The 17,575-nt window shown below is 40.6% G+C and overlaps 1 protein-coding gene and 1 non-coding gene across 3 annotated transcripts in view; both read left to right on the top strand.

The window, feature by feature from the left end:
• Nucleotides 1-17,575, top strand: part of LPP (LIM domain containing preferred translocation partner in lipoma) — a 667,656-nt gene that overhangs the window by 536,751 nt on the left and 113,330 nt on the right. For both annotated transcript variants that reach the window (XM_034999808.1, XM_034999809.1), the window contains exon 9: nucleotides 9,441-9,610. In XM_034999808.1, coding sequence (XP_034855699.1) covers nucleotides 9,441-9,610 — 170 coding nt within the window. The remainder of the gene's footprint in view (nucleotides 1-9,440; nucleotides 9,611-17,575) is intronic.
• LOC118007190 lies at nucleotides 6,666-6,796 on the top strand. The gene has a single exon (XR_004678318.1). It is a non-coding gene; the product is annotated as a small nucleolar RNA SNORA63 (small nucleolar RNA).

Raw genomic sequence — 17,575 nt, forward strand, 5'->3', positions numbered from 1 at the left:
AAGCATCTGCCTTCGGCTCAGGTCATGATCCCGGGGTCCTGGGATCGAGCCCCGCATCGGGCTCCCTGCTCAGCGGGAAGCCTGCTTCTCCCTCTCCCACTCCCCCTTCTTGTGGTCCCTCTCTCGCTGTGTCTCTCTGTCAAATAAATAAATAAAATCTTTAAAAAATAAAAATAAATACTTAAAATGATGCTTGGCAAATACTAACTGCTGAATAAATATTGACTATTATCTTCCCTCTGGGGCCCACAAGTTCCTGCAGGATTGGGGTTGAATTTTGAGCACTAAATTCTCTAAGGGACGGTTTGATGAATATAAATCTTCCATAACTGCCTCACAGATGAAAGAAACTGTCTCTATTATCCCCATATCGACTGTCCTGTTTACAGGTGGGTCCAGGATGTGTATCTCCCTGCTTTTGGTTGCAGTGATCTCTCCATTTGAAATTGAGCTATACCTCCTATAGCTGGACAGAGTAAGAATCAGGGCCTGCACAAGCTCCTTTGTGGTTACTGTGGAATTTCGTGGCCAAGCAGTGAAGGCAGTCATCACTGTCCCCTTTTTACAAAGGCTGAGAAAAGATTACCTCTGTGTGCAGTACTTAGCACAGAATAGAAAATTCCTAAGTGTATTTGTTGAGGGGCTGACAGAATGGCTGGACAGATGACCCAGCTGAGACCACCTGATCCTTGAGGAGGGGTCTACTTATTGCTTATTTTGAAAACACGTGCCTCGGGCTCTGGAAATTTAGGAAATTTGTCCAGGTTCCCATAGCTAGTGAGTAACAAAGGCAAGACTTGCAGTTCTAGCTGATTTCCTTTACACCTTTATATATAACTCGTTAACAGGTGCCATGTATTACATTCAAAACTGCAAAGCAGTGTTGTTTTTTGTTTTGCTTTTGTTGTTATCTGATTTTTGCTTTTATTTGAGCTGCTTTACCTTAGAATGGAAGTTGCCAGAAAGCGATTGTCCTGACATACACTGTGCATGTATATGTTACTTAGTTTGGCAGAGGTTGGGACCAGGGTGGGTGGTATCCAATTCACTGCCTTTGTCAATGCAACTAAGTGCAGCTTACTAGGAGGTAGCTCTGTAGGGCCAGGGCTTTGGTTCCTAACCGTCATTGCTTTGTAAGAATTCTCTAGGACAGACTGTATTGTGGAGCACATAAACATGTAGTTCCTTTTAGAGCAATGGTTCTCGAACCCACTGCACGTGAGCATTGTTATGTCAGGGCCCCCTCCCAGACCAGATAAGTCAGAATCTCTGGAAGCGAAGCATGGCTATCAGTGTTTTGTTTTGTTTTGTTTTAAAAAAGCTTTCCTAGTAGGAAGGCAGAGTTTGAGTTTCAATACTTTAAAATCTTCTCTGAAGGACCCCCCCCCCCCCCCGACCTATACTGATCTCCCTACCTGTTGCAGATTCTGATGTTTACTGAGAGCTCCCGAGATTTGGGGGTCAGAGAAGCAATGCTATCTATTGGCTCTTCTTTCCCTGGGTGTAAAGATCTCAGAGGCAGAAGGAGGTAGGGCTGAGATTGGAACCAGGTCAGACTTCTAAAGCCCATCTTCTTAATCAGGATGTGTTTTTCTGTGCGTACAGTTTATTATTCAATCATAACTCTGACATCCTCAGCCTTGGTTAGGAGCCTGGGCTCTTCTGCCCCCAATACCTTGGCCAAGTGACTTAACCTCAGACATCTTACCTATCAAATAAAAATAGATAAGCATTATAGCACTATGAAAGAATGTATGTGGAGTGCTTAGGGCAGTGCTTGGCATAGAGAAAAAAAACACAGTAATTTTCTGTGTTTCTTCACAATGCAGTGTAATTAAGTCAGTGGAACATGCTTGCTTTTGCAACCCCGCATGGGACTCCCCCTCCAATCCACCTCCTTCCCTGAAGGTCCAGCCTAAGCAAATATGTATCTATAAATGAATCACCTCATGGCTAGGCTTCATAATGACTTCCTTTCATCAGTAGGATTCAGCCTTCCCTCCATCTTATCAGGTTTGTGGCCCGGGCCTTTATCCACCCACTCCTATACTGTTCTCTCTGACAGTTTGGGGTGTTTTTTTGTTTTGTTTTGTTTTGTTACTCTAACTTAATTTCTTACTTTTAATTTCTCTGAAGACTTCCTCCGTCTGCCACTGGTCATCGTGCTTTAGCAGCTGTCACCCCTTTGCCTGCCGTGTCTGTGCAACATGCACGTGCAAGAGAGCACAAGCATGTGTGTGCAGCGAAGAGAGAGGCGGGGCACTGCCTTGTGCTGCCTCGTCCCTCCCACCCAAGTCCCCACGGAATCTGCAAGCATCTCAGCAAGGACCACCGCAACAATACCATAATGAACTACTATAGTATCATTGTGTATACATGAGCAGGGCGACAAAACTGGGTGCGTCCTACAGTCCAGCTTCTAAGATATGATAAGGATTCCATTATTCACAGCTAAATAGCATTTGCCGTAGGAGACTCAATATTGCCATGTTAGTTAAAGGCAGAGTTCAAGAAAGTAGGAAAAAACTGAATTTGATGTACGACGTAATACGTACTATCACACCTCACATGGCCATCATTGACATTCTCGTTAGATTCTGTATTGTTGAAGGCCACATGGCAGTGCTATATGATCCATTCATTTACAACACAAAAGAAGGCTGCTGTAGGAGTGCTTCTAATTAATATAAGTGAGCTTCTTATGCAGTGCTGGCGAAATTTGAGAAAATTTAGCTGATTCTGTTCTTGTATGTTGTCAATGAGTAGAAAGCCATTGAAAACTCTTCACACTAAGACTTAAAGATGCAGCATTAGGGTGATAACTCGTTGGTGAAAAGTAGAATTTTTTTTTTTTCCCGCCAACTTACTGTTACCAGTCTGTCCCTGAACTGTTTTAAATGCGGATAAAACAAACCTATTTGGGCAATGCTTGTCAGCTGTTATCCTAATGAGCAGTACAGAAATAGGGGTTCCTTGGAACAGTGGCTCAACTTGGCTGAACATGAGAATCACCAAGAGAGCTTTTAAAATTCCAGTTCGAGAACATCGCACCTCGGACCAATGAAATCCGAATCTCTGGAGCTGGAACCCAGAAATCAGTGTTGGGTTTTTACGTTCCCCAGATTATCCATTATATTGGTAAGGTTGAAAATCATGTCCTAGGGGCACCTGGGTGGCTCAGTCGTTAAGCGTCTGCCTTCGACTCCGGCCCTGATCCCAGGGTCCTGGGATCGAGCCCCGCATCAGGCTCCCTGCTCCGTGGGAAGCCTGCTTCTCCCTCTCCCACTCCCCCTGCTGTGTTCCCTCTCTCGCTGTGTCTCTCTCTGTCAAATAAATAAATAAAATCTTAAAAAAAAAAAAAAAAAGAAAATCACTGCCCTAGGACTTAAGTAGTTTAAAAAACAGGGTGTCTTTTATTACATGCATTAATGATACAGGATTCTATAAAATAAAAGCTTTGGTGATTAGGAAATGCCATCATTCCAGAACCTTCAGTGAATGTCATATGCACCTGTCATAAAAAGAATGCAAACTTGTACCTTCAGTGGAAGGTAATTTCTGAATCAGCTTAATGGAGGCTCTGCTTTCGGAAGATAATTCCAGGGGCCATATGTAGGATAAATTGGAGCAATCTTTGCTTCTAGGAATACTTTGCCATGATTTCATTACCCTGATATAACCTTATTGATTAAACTTTTCAAACAGGACTCTGTTCAGAATATTTTGCAGATGGTGCATAATGAGAAAGCTGATCCATCATACAATCGGCATATAGGGTTTCAATTCATTGTGATATTTAAAAATAGAATATGACTTTTGCTTGTGCCTAAAATTTCTATTATAAGTCAGATAGCAAGGAAGACATGAAGACAAATGTGACCTGGCTTGATGTCTGCATACGCATACATATTCTATTTTACTTTTGATGCTGATTAATGCGCGAGTTTGGGAGTATCACCAACTTTTAAAATGGCTATGGACATTTTTGATCCTACCTCAGAAACAAGCAGTGTTTGCTAAAGAGGGCCTGTGGCCTATTATACTAATGGTGCAAGGTTCATATACATAAAAAACTTTTTAATTAAAAAATTCTATTTTCACATTATAAAGGAAATATATTCACATTACCAAAAGAGAAAACGGGAAGCAATAAATATGAAAACACATTTCCTACTACTCTACGTCCCTTGCTCTACCTGTTATTTGCCTGTAATATCACCCTCCACTCATGCCCTTCCTAGGAATGACTTGTTCCAATTCTGCATAACCTTCCAGATGTAGCTCAGGACTAAGACTTCCATAGAGTTTTTCCATTTATAAGAGGAAGTAAATCAGATACTGGAGCAATCAGGAAGCCATTGCAATGGCCCATGAAAGATAATGGATCTCGATTTGGGTAGTAGGCATGTGGTGGAAAGAAGCCTTTCAGAGAGGCTCACTCAAGAGGTTGCTACAGTTGGGACAGGGTCCATGGGGAAAGGGGTGAGAAGAACCCATAACTGGTTCCAGAGAAAATATGGATCAGTGTACATAGCAAGCAATAATATATAAGCAAGCTTTAGAAATAAGTTCTTTTTTTTTAAATTCAGGCATCTTAATTCACTATCAAAATTCTCCTCAGACTGTCTGATCCTTTGTCATTGGATTTTTTAAAATCACTGTGCTAAGCTTTGCCAGCAAGCTCCTCATTCCAGGCCTGGGTCTGAACTTGAGCTTCCCACCGGCCCCTAATCAGCTCTGTTTCCTTCATGCTCTGATGCCTTCAAGTCTGGTACCATTCCCCTGGTTTTTCTCATTTGAAAGTGCTGAGATACTTGTCCAAAAGATGGGCATTAAGACTGTGGTCTGCTTTTAATGAAGTGTGGTGTAAGCCCCTCTAGGGGCAAGGATGTACTATGCTTGAGTAACTTACTTTCCATTGTGAATGCTTCCCTAAAAGGCATAGTTTGTAAATTTCGTTAATGTGAAAAGGGAACATTCGGGCACCTTTTCTGTCCTGCTGATGTGTAGGGCTATTTTTATTTTTTGTTCTTCGCTCTTTTTCTGTGCTTGTGATTTTAAAGGTGCCAGACTGACTGCCCTCGAGCCTGTGTCCCCGATTTCTCCCAAGAATAGGAAAAATACGGGAGGCAGCAGAGCTGGTCATGTCTGGGTCCAGCATATTAGCCTGACCCACTCTGGAAGAATGTTCTCCAAATTATAAAGGAGAAGATTGTTCCTTATGAATACAGCCCATCTGCTTTCATAGCTGAGAAGACAAGTCCTTGTTGTGCCAGAACCAAGTTACTGCAGAGGTTTGGGATCTAGTCAAGCCCAGCCACTCATTCCCTTTGAAAAAACCAGAATGTTTTTCTCTTTCCCATCTCCACCTGTCCCAGTTCCATCCTTGAGTTGGGCTCAAATGCCTTTCTCCACAAGACCTTTCTGAGCCCCTCTCACACGTGATTTCCCTCCCACATCTCCATAGCACCTTCCCCTGTGGCACTTGACACCTTTCCCCATGTGATTGTAGACTGTATAGAGTCTTATAATGATTGTAAAAGGCACTGACATCATCTAATCCATTTCTGTATATCACACAGAAGCAGAATATAGTACTGGCAAAGAGTAGATACCTGGGGAACGTTTGTTGAACAGAATGAAAATTTAAAAACTTGTCTTTTCTGCCCTTATCTTTCTCTCTAGTCAGTGACTGGAATTCTCTCCCATATCCTCAGGGATAGCTAGCAAACTCGCCATAAACTATGTAGACTCAAGATCTTGGCTTCCAGAGACTCTACTTCGGGCCAGCCATGGTCTGGGTCAGATTTGCTACCTCCAGCTGTCTTATAGACCACCATGACCAGTAGACTGTAACATTTAGCCAGAATTTTTTTCCCCCAAGGTGTGGTCCACACATCACTAGTAGTCCCTGGTGGACTCTCAAGGAGCCCAGTTTAAGGTCTAGAATGGGAAAGAGTAATAAATAAAAATAATTCTGTTGACCTGAATTTAACAGATTTGAAATGTAAAATGAGAGTTTTCACAGGGATCCAGTATGCTCTTTTTTTAAAAGATTTATTTATTTATCTTAGAGAGAAAGCAGGGGGAGGGTCAGAGGAGAGAATCTTTGAGGGGACTCCCCGCTCAGCACAGAGACCAACACAGGTCTTGATCTCATGACTCATGAGATCGTGACCTGACCTGAAACCAAGAGTCAGATGCTTAAACAACTGAGCCACCCAGGCGCCCCAGGAATCCAATATGCTCTTAATAATCATCACATTCTTTTTTTATTTAAATTCAATTAGCCAAGGTATAGTACATATAATGTTCAGTGATTCATCAGTTCAGTATAACACCCAGTGCTCATCACATCACGTGCCCTCCTTAATGTCCATCACATTCTTAAAATTTGCACATATGTCACAAACCTCTGTTGATTGGTGTTGTTTGACCAATGTTCACCAACAGTGCCATTCAGCTCAGAGTATTTTCATGTCATTAGTATTTTTTCTGCTGCTCCTAAACCTGTATTTTTCCTTATTACTATTGTATTGCATTATCCTTTAGTTCACCAAAACAGATCAGTGATTGCAATATGATTCAGTGACAGCAGGAAAAATAGTAATAAAGATAATACCATAAATACCACTTTGGATTAATATTAAAAATGTAAATTTTGGATGCAGGATCTAGTTACAATGTAGCTGTAAAGTGCTGCCTTGTCTTTGCCCCCTGCTCAAAATAAAGCTGTTACCTTTCTAGCCCTGTCCGCCCTGGTGCTTAGCAGCCAGGGATGCATGGTCTCAGACATGTTTACCAAGTAAAACACTGACTTGAGGGGCGCCTGGGTGGCTCAGTCGTTAAACGTCTGCCTTCAGCTCAGGTCATGATCCCGGGGTCCTGGGATCGAGCCCCACATCGGGCTCCCTGCTCAGTGGGAAGCCTGCTTCTCCCTCTCCCACTCCCTCTGCTTGAGTTCCCTCTCTCGCTGTGTCCCTCTCTGTCAGATAAATAAATAAAGTCTTTTAAAAAAAATTTTAAAAAAATGTAAATTTTGGTGAAAGAGGATTCCAATATGAATATTGGAAGTGAATCTGTAAATTCTAAGACAAATGTGACAAGTGTGCACAAACAGTTGTAAAAGAAAAGTTTGAATACTGAGTATGATGATGACTCTTTAAAAAAATAAGACCTTATGAATTGGTGATCCATTTGCCTATAATTGCAGGGTGTTTTCTGTGATAAAGTGACAAATAGTGACATGAAACTTGGAGGAGTGTAGCATCAAGTTCAAACATAGCACAGTGAACTTTTTAGTAAACCAGTTAAGCTGTTGGTTTTGGTTTTTTTTCCTGAATAATCGCAAAACAAGTGCCATATGCAATAACCTAATTTTGTTACTAAAGGCAATTAAAGTCCACAATTTCAAAGGCACCTTTCTAAAGTTATACATCTCATGATAAAAACAGGTACAAGTTAGGCGCCTGGGTGGCTCAGTTGGTTAAGTGACTGCTTTTGGCTAAGGTCATGATTCCAGGGTCCTGGGATCGAGTCCCACATCGGGCTCCCCCCTGCTTTGTGGGGAGCCTGCTTCTCCCTCTGCCTCTGCCTGCCACTCCCCCTGCTTGTGCTCTCTGTCAAATAAATAAATAAAATCTTAAAAAAAAAAAAAAAAACAGGTACAAGTTAACTCTTGGGAAGAAGTTTGTAAAACAAGCCACAAAGTTTATTACAAAAGTTTTTATCAAATATCAAGAATATGATATCAGAACTTTAGAATATCACCTACAGTGGAGGCAGCTCAGTTTCCAAGAGTTTAACTCTTTTTCCAGTACTGATATTTCTTATTCCTTAGGGGGAAAATGATCTGTAGTTTGGGTTATATTTTAAAAATACGTTCAAGTCCTGCAACACAGCATATAGAAATATTTTCCAGTGCCAGTGCAACCAGAGAGGATCAGAAATATGTTTGCCTCTTTTCTCCCAAGTTGAAACATTTAGCCCTCCTCTTTGTAGGTGTGAAATGATTGTCAATCCAACGTGATGGAGTGCTGAAAGCAGTCTCCAGTGAGAAATCTCCCCATAATGTCAGCTCTGTGTTCAATCCCGATGCACAGAATGAAGCAGAGGCCAGACAGCATAGTGCTTAAAACCATGGACACTGAAGCTAGACTACTTAATTTTGAGTTTCATTAACCATTTTTGTGACTCAGTTTCCTCATCTGTAAAATACGGACAATAGCAGACCTGTGACATAGGTGGCTGTAAATATGAAATGAGTTAACATGTCTAAAAGCACCTTGAAAATGCCTGGCATGGGGGAAGCACTAGGTTTGCTACAACTTATGTGTTAAAGCCCCCAGATTCTTGTTGACATTTCCAGTGACCTGTAATTATTTGTTAAGGCTTTCTACTTATGGAAATAAAGAATAAGAAGGAAAACTGGATGTAGATCTGACCTCTGGCTCAAGATTCCCATGACAGAACCAGATAGAGATACAGACTGCAGCCAGCGCAATGCCTCACCTGACATAAATATTTGTCTTCAGTTGTTTTCTTGTTCCTATTTAAAACAATGAATTTTTTGAAACCCAAATCGGATGTCCATATGTGGTCCAGATGCCTCATAAATGAGTTTAAGAATGCTGAAAGTTTACAGAACACTGGGCTGGACGGTGACAACCAGGACCATCGGGACTCGAAACCCTAAAGTCGGTGGAACTGTTGCAGGTTTCAGGGATGTTCAAACTAGGACCAGACTTGAAGGCAATACTGTGTAAATTGTAATAACTTAAAGGATGTCAGGTGTAAGAGATGAGACGTGTTTCACGAGGCCCTAGAAGACAGAACTGGAAGAACTGGGTAGCAGTTAGCTTGAGGAAGCAGTCTGGCTCAATATGAGACAGAACTTTCTAGCAGTCGGAACTGTCGGGAAATAAAAGGGACTCCCTTTTGATCTATCACTGAGGGCTGGATGCAGAGATTTTACAACCTGGGCTTTTCTGAGAGGAGTTGGAGTTTGACTTTTTACCCAGTTCCCTCACAGTCTAACTGGACACGTAGACTCTCCAAGCAGAAAGACTTTCCTGGACGTGCCTTCCACGGCTCCCTTGCTGAGTCATGTTCCTCTTACACTTGGTGGGAGATTAGAGGCACAGCCCTGGCCTCGACCTCAGGAGACCTGAGTTCTACTCTGTCCCGTTCTGTAGGTCCTTGAGCTGTGAGGGTCAACTCCTCAAATGCCTCATGGAAAGTCCCCATCATGGCAGCCGTACTCGGGCCCGGGGTGGCTATTCCGGTAATCTTGCTCCTGGGACGGCGGTGGTGGTGGTGTCAGTCTTGCTTCTGCTGTTGCCATTATGAGTCGGCTGTCTCCTCCACCTTGGCTTCCGTCCTAGGAGGACTGAAAGCGTTCCTTGGTGTGTTCTTAGGAGTCAATCCCTTTTGTCTTTCAGGCCGCTGTGCTCGCTGTGGGGAGAATGTCGTTGGGGAAGGGACAGGATGCACTGCCATGGATCAGGTCTTCCACGTGGACTGTTTTACCTGCATCATCTGCAACAACAAGCTCCGGGGACAGCCCTTCTATGCAGTAGAGAAGAAAGCTTACTGTGAGCCCTGCTACATTGTAAGTTCACATTCTGCTCTGCCACTTCCCACCCCCCCCATGCTTTGTAAAGATGTCTTCTCTGGCAGAATGCCAGTCACTCCAAATAGAATGTAGCCAGCCGATCTCTATTTCTCCCCAGATTCCAATGTGTGTGTGTGTGTGTGTGTATAGATTGACATATCTTAATTTTTTCCAATTGTCCCCTGTACGTATGAGGTCAGAAAGGCATGTTAGGAGGATCTGCTCATTATCAGTTAGTGGCCTGCAGGGAAGATCATCCCCTCGGGCCTTTCAAGCGTGTATGTACAAGCTTACACACAGCCCCCTGCACAGCAGAAGGTTTCCCAAGTGGCATAGTTGTACCTCTTGTTATTAGGTCCCACCCTGCATTTGAATTCGCCAGTATTTGTAAAGAAACCCTGCAGGGCCTCTGGACTCCCCAGTGCTCTTTCAAATTCCTGGGCCCTTTGAATGGCCTCTTATCTATCCAAAAGATTGCCTACCTGTAGTACCCAGCAGGTTTTCAATGATGCAAACAGATAGACCCTTTATGATACAGGGAAATAAATTTCCCTTAAAGGAAAATGAATAGAAATGCTGACTGAGCTAACAATTGAGTTTTTTTTTTTTTTTTTTTTAAGAATACAACAACTATATTTTAATAACATAGCTGGGTGGCTTAAAAATATGCTATCTTCATTTCTTACCAGGCTACTTAAATCTACACATTAAGCTATCTTCTGATAGAGCAATTTGATAAACTGTTTTTAAACTTAAAAAAAAAAAAAAATTTCCTTGCTGTCTTTCTGCATGATTTTAATCTATTTAACACTTGTTAGTGGAAAAATTGGTGCATTTTTGCAAACCCACAAAGGAGGCATGGTTTAGCCTCAGTGCCCAGGCCTTTTAACATAAAGGAAGCTTTGGGTGCAAGGTCTCAGGAGTTACACATAGCTTTGCAGAACCTCAAGGTTCAAGTTCACTGCAGAAGTTTCTGGCCTTGTCAGTATCTTCCCATGACCTGCCCGCTCTAACTCATTGCAGCCCTGGAGTCCACAGCACAGATCTGAAAGTTCTTCAAGATTAAGATATTGCAGGATTCAATATTGTTTTGCATCTCTTAGGTTCAGTTTTAGTTCATTTTCCTCCCCGAAGGCAACTTAACTTAAATACATATCGCATTGTAGTAGAGTGCCACACAATGCTGGAGCTGGAAACCAACTCCTCTTTTTAGAAGTGAGAATACAGAAACAAGGACAGGAGGAAAATGGGCTCTTCTGTCCCATCGTTGATGTCATAACCAGGGCTATATTCACTCCTTCACACCCCTGGTCCCATAGTCTCTGCTGACGGCACACATTTTTAGTTTGTCTAGTACATAAACAGAAACACTGTAATGTCCTATTGATCTGAAAGGGGGCAGTTACATATATGAGGGAAAGTCTACTGAACAGAAGCTTACCTCCTTAGGAAATAAGAATATTTCAGATGTAGCCCTTTGAAATCTTTACTGAAAAGAAAAACATTACAAAATCCCCTGCCTTTGTAAACAGACCGCATGGACAATGGCTTAGGGCCAGCACATGAAATTACTTACTGCAGTGAGCTCTGTGACAACGATGTCCACAGAGCCTCTGGAAGCACCTGTGGCCCTTTGTCCTTATACGAAGTGACCACACACTGCTGTGTTTTGTGTAGCTCTGTGTCTGTTTTTCATCCTTTTTTGGACTGCACTGTTGATTATTTCCTACTTTAATGGTGCTCTGGTGGCAGTCTCCTTCATTTTTTCTTGTATCCCTTGGGGCTAAGGATCATATGAGCAATATTGGGAAACAGTGTAACATGGTGTGAAGAACATGGTTTGAATTTGATTTCATGACTTATAAGGCTTTGTCTCCTTGAGAAAGCTCTTTCCAAGCCTCAGTACCCCCATATATATAATGGGGGTGATTGCAGGATTTTCCTCAAAGGCTTGTGAAGATGAAATGAGGCATTCCTGTAAAGCACATTTGGCCTGCCCAAGGAATGGTAATGGAATGCGTGTTATTCTGAGATGAATTTTGGTAAGGTTTCTGGCATATTTAGTACTTCTGAACATGAGGACCTTACATGTGCCGTGAGACTCCTTGAGCTTTAGGGAATTGTTTTAACCTCTCAGGCATACCCCTGTCCCATTTTTAAATGCTTTTCTTGCCCTTCTGGGTGTGTAATAAGACTGAAAAAAAGTGCCATCTGGCTAACTCACAGGTTTCTACAGTGTGTGGGCTCAGGTTTTGATCTCCAGGCCAGGTATAGGAGCTCAGTGATTCTTGAGTTGTAGTTCCTTCAGCTTTGGTTGCCCTATTGCTTAGACTGTGCTTATGACAAGGAAGAGTATCTGAGAAATATTTAATCACATCCTCGGAAGAGCTGGGTGAATTCAAACAACGGAAATTCCTACCATCCTTTTTGACATCTCTCCCTCCGAAGAAGCTTTAATCAAGATCTTTCTTTATGAGTTCTATCCATGGCAACTCTAAAGTGTAATTTAATTCTTATCAGAATCCAGTTAAGCTGTATTCAGAGACCCTTGTTCAGTATTGATTTGAGAGTTCAGCACAGCCCTCAAGCTCTCAGATGGATGTGTTAGTATTTTAATTTCTTTGGGACTTTTCATTAAGTCCAACAAGCTGCCACACCAGAAATGTAAAGTTTTCTTTGGGGGTGGGATCGGGGAAGCCCGGAGACTAAAATGAAACAAGTTGGTTTTGAAGATAGAGTGTGTGGTAAGGAGGATCCTAGGGCTGTATGTCTGTCTCTTGGAACCAAAGCCCTTCGAACAGAAATACCTGTGATGCCATCCAGTCAAACTGCCTCAGGTTCCATTGGTGGAAACTGATGTCCAAGAGACATCCTGTGTAACCAAAGTGTGGAGAATACCCAGGCCCTGCAGCTCAGTCAGTGAGCTTTTTTTTTTGCTAATAGAATCAGAATATTCATGATATTTCTGTGTAAAGACCACCCATGTCCGATGCTCCGACTTTAGGAAGGAGACTCACCTAATATAAATTTAATTTCTTCTTGCCTAAATTAATTATTGATCAACTTAGATCATATTTAAATTGACCATTTACATAATTTGGAGGGAAAAATACACCAATTACATCTTCATCTTTGTTTCAGTGATTATTCAAATTTTCCTATTGTCTCCTGAATCCTTAATCCTTGCACATACATAACTGTAATTAAACCAGTTTGGTTCTGTAAGGCACTATAATTCTCTTTAATCATTTCATATATGCTTTCTTTTGTGTTTTCTATTGGTTGACTTAATATAAATATGTATATAGCTTTCCACTGTTAATAACTGCTCTTTTTTAGGTTTTTTTCTGTTTAGTTTTGCATTATGTTTGCATACTACATTTTAAAGCTATTTGCCACTAGAAAGGTATTGGGTGTTTTCCATTCTTTCAGTATTGTAAATAACATGCCTATAAATAGCTGAGTAAAAGTTTTATATTCTTTTACTTTGAATTTTTTTCCTTAGCATAAATTCTTTGATTTATATTACCAAGTTTACTTTGCAGCAATTTGGAGAACTTTTGCTCGATTTCTTTAGAAAGATTTTTCAAATTCACAGAGCCATCATAGTTTAACCATATGTTAAACTATAACCTATCCACTATTGAAGAAGTTTATTTATATTTACTTTGAACCAATTTAGTAAGTGCCTTATGTAACAGTTATTTTATTTTTTTAAAGATTTTACTTACTTTATTTGAGAGAGAGAAAGAGAGCACGCTCGAGTGGGGGGAGGAACAGAGGGAGAGGGACAAGCAGACTCTGCGCTGAGCATGGAGCCTGATGCAGAGCTCCATCCCACGATCCTGAGACTATGACAAGCTGAAATTGAGAGTCGGACACCCAACTGACCAAACCACCCAGGCACCCCTGTAATAATTATTTTAATTTAAGTTTGTATAGTTATTAACAAAACGAGTAAGATGCTTTTCAACTTTGGTGATCTCTTAAAAGCTTAGTTTTGATTATTTTTATGGATTTGTATAAATGAACATATTAAAATTACGAGCACTAAGCTTCCTTAAGAAGTAAGGTGATATAAATAGAATATATTGCTTCTAGACCTTGCTCTCCTGGTGTGACCTTGGGTAAGCCATTTAATTTCCGAGGACCGGTATCCTCATTTATGAAAGGGAGATATTAACTTCTTCCCTGTCTTCAAAGACAGGGAATGAACAATTGTGATATTTTATACATTACAAAAATTGTTTACTAACAGAAGGGCTTAATCCATTAAAAACATTATTATCGTTGCTTTTTGCCTTAGCATAATCTGATACAATTTAGAAATCCTCTACGTTTGGGGGTAATTTCATAGCTACAGTTGCTATGGAAATACTGAAATAAATGGACGTCATAGAAGGACTATGAGGACATACATGAGAAGAAGAGGTTCATGCTTTACTTGAGCAGATTTTTATGTTGCTATGAGTATGAGGGGCAGCAGCCGTGCCTCCCACTTATGTGTTCTGTCCTGATTGAGACAGGTTTAGCCACAAGTGTAGATTAACAAAAGAACTGCTGTGCCCTTAGCATTGCCAGGGCGTCTGGGCCTGAGACGTAGCACATCCTAGATTCTCAGCAAAAGTCTGTTTACGAAATGGCAGCCAAGGATCTTCCCCTAAACCAGGGCTCTTACTCAGAATGGATCAAATCCAACTTCCAACTGTCCAGCAGTGGAAGTTGGTACAGACGTTTTTATTAGAGTTAAAATCCAAGTGATTAAAAGCCCTCAGGAAATCGGAGGCCAGCTCCACAGGAGACTAAACACTGCAAGGTTCCTGAGCTTGAACCATTAGTGGCCAACACGCTCACAGCCTTTTGTTCCCTTAGTCACTCAATGGCCATAGTCTCCTACCTCTGTAGGAAAGTTGTCCTTTTATATGCTCAGTTCCTCCAAATAGTGTTTTAAAAGCAGTTATGGCCAGTGCTTTATGTGGGTGTTGGGAAAGGAGCTCAGAGTTTCGACAAAAGCTGAAAAAGCCACGTGAACTCCCCTTCTCTTTTCTCATTGCCCACCCCTGCTCCCTCACCTCCAAGGAGCATCTGTCTCTCTTTCCCCCTCACACCAAGTACACCTGCACACATACTTTCTTCTTGATGTTACATCATTATCCTTCAAGCACTCTCCCAGAAAGGAGAAAATGCTTCAAGAAAGAGGGACATCTGCAGGTATCCTCTAGAGCGATTTCACCATGCTGACTACTACTGATCGTTCTCTCTCTCTGCACCCCACTTACATTTGACAGTGCTCCTGAGCACCTCTCATTGCATGTTACCATTCCTATTAGAACCTTGTGAAATAGACTGGTGCGGGGCAGAGGAGTGGAGGGGTTGTTGGTCCTACTTGATGGCGGCTTTGATATTTTCAAAGCGAAAGACAAACCAAGGGTAGGGACAGATCTTCTAACTTGTACTTGATTGCTAGGTCCATATCACCACCCTGAAACTAATATTCAACTTCCTAAAGATACGAAGATACTGACAGCCCTCTGTGATTAGAGCCTTCCATTTCCAACATTTGAATTGATGACCACATACATCATGCCTTCCAGCATTCCAGAATCTGAAATGCTCAACTTCTATTGGCAATAAAACACAAGCCCTCTGTCTTTTCTTAAGCATTTACTTGTGGCTCTCCCTGAAATGCCTCAGGTTTTAAGGGGAAACCCTTCTTTTTATGGTTAAAAATAATCATAATAATAACATTTGTTTAGTGCTTTCAATTTTATAGAGCACTTTTCTTTTAACTTATGTCATCCTCTAATGATCCTAGAAAATAGGATGATTATTATTACCTTCCTTTCCAGGAATAAGAAGCTGAGTTTTATAAAAAGTCAACTTGCTCCGTTCCATAAAGCATGAGCGTCAGATACAAGACTTGACCCGGCCTTTGACTCTCAAGCTCAGCTCTTTTCATGTACCCAACTAGTCACTGGAAATTTCACTTATTACTAGGTTTCCTTTCTCATAATTAATTTTTTCTCTATTGCCATTTTTTTCATAGTGTCAAGTTAAAAAAATACAGTTAACCTACATTCTGAATTTCATGAAATGGCTTTTGCCTTATTTTTGGACATATTAGAGAATATTGAGCTCAAAATATCCTTTCTTATGGTATTCGTTCTTAAAAAAATACAACTATGTTTTTAAGTATCATATGCTCACTAGAGAAAAATTAGAAAATGTATTAAAATATGCAAAGCCCCATCTAAATAACAGTTTATATTTTACTACACACTCCTTTTCTATTTCAATATCTCTGTGTATAGATATAACCATACATCTGTACACATGTGGTTTATACGTGCGTGCACACTATTTGGAGGAACAACGCACACACAAATGGGATCATACCATCTGTACTGATTAGTAACTTGCTTTTGTTACATGACAGTGCATCAAACTTTGCCTTCTTCAAAGGGCATTCAAAACATCTTCCATGGGCATTCAAAAAGAATATGTATCACCTACATAACTTTTCTGGAAAAAAAATGACAAAGAAATATTCCAGCAGACAAATAAGTTAATCAAAATAAAGTATGTGGGAAATCTAGGGCTAATAAAATGGTGATAAACAATGAACCAATACAACTAATAGTTAAAGAGAGAGGACAAGATGAATAGCAAATTCAGACTAAGAGAAAATAATATTAATCACCTACTAACTACAATATTAATAGCAGACAAAGTACAATTCAGAACAAAACTATTACATCGGCCAAAGTATATTACTTTATTGATAAATGTCACAGTTCCACAGGAACAGCCCTGAGCCTTTCTTCATTAAATATCATTACATTGAAATATATAATACAAAAATATTGATGAAATACGAGCTGAAAATGGCTAAACCATATGCTTTATAAAACTTTAACACATTCCGTGCAATCTTTGACAAACCAATTATGGAAGTTGAGTAATATGATTAATATGATTGATTGGATCCATATAAGCAAAGAGATTCTATCTTCTTTCCAAATCTCCATGGAAGATTCAAAAAAACGTCCTCTCATAGTCTAAGGGGAAAATATAGACAGTTCCTATTGGGGCTCACAGAATTGCATATAGCAGTACAGCAAGACAAGAAACCTATCAAAGGATAAACAAATAAGCATGCTTGTGGGTTAAAGACTTCTTAGAAAGTAGTGCTGATAGTAACGCTGCATGACAACCAGAATGAGACCCAGCCAGAGTTGAATTCCAGCACAGCTAGGATCATTAATTGCAACAAGAAAGGGTGCATATATATTCATCTAAAGACCTAGAAAAGGACAACAAAGTCAACCTTCAGGAAGAAGGAAATCATTAAAGGCAGTTATTGAAAAACTGAAAAATACTAGAATTTTTAGGTCCAGGAGATGATTCTTTGAGAAGAGAAATAAAATAAGCATCCAGGGAAGATGAGAGAGAGAGAAACAAAAATTACAGAAAATTAGGAATGAAAAAGAACCTCTTTAGCATATGTATAGAAGACATTTAAAAGTTATTGCACTTAAAATTTTATAGAAGAAGCTATGACCTGTGCATATTTAAAATGCAAGGGAAGAACCCTTGAATAACCCCTAAACATGGGTGGAATGCAGACGTACCACCTGAGAAAGCACCAGGAAATTTCACTGAGAGGACTTTTCAGATCTTTAAAGAACAAATGATTCCTGTGCGAGTTCAACTTTCAGAGCTCAGCAAGAGAAGATAAGCTTCTCAGATCATTTGAGAAAGCTGGCCTGATCCTGGTTAATAATATTACTAATAAACAAGGTTGCCCCCAAAAGAAAAGTATGGTCATCTGACTTTAACCCATGCAGAAACCCTAAACGAAGTATTAGCAAATTGAGTGCCACATAATGAAACATCCCAGGTAATTCATTGTTAGGACAATATTAGGAACATTTTTAACATAATCCATTATATAGATATCAA

Source organism: Mirounga leonina, unplaced genomic scaffold (assembly GCF_011800145.1).
Source record: "Mirounga leonina isolate KUSES-001 unplaced genomic scaffold, KU_Mleo_1.0 Mir_115, whole genome shotgun sequence".
NCBI lineage: Eukaryota > Metazoa > Chordata > Mammalia > Carnivora > Phocidae > Mirounga > Mirounga leonina.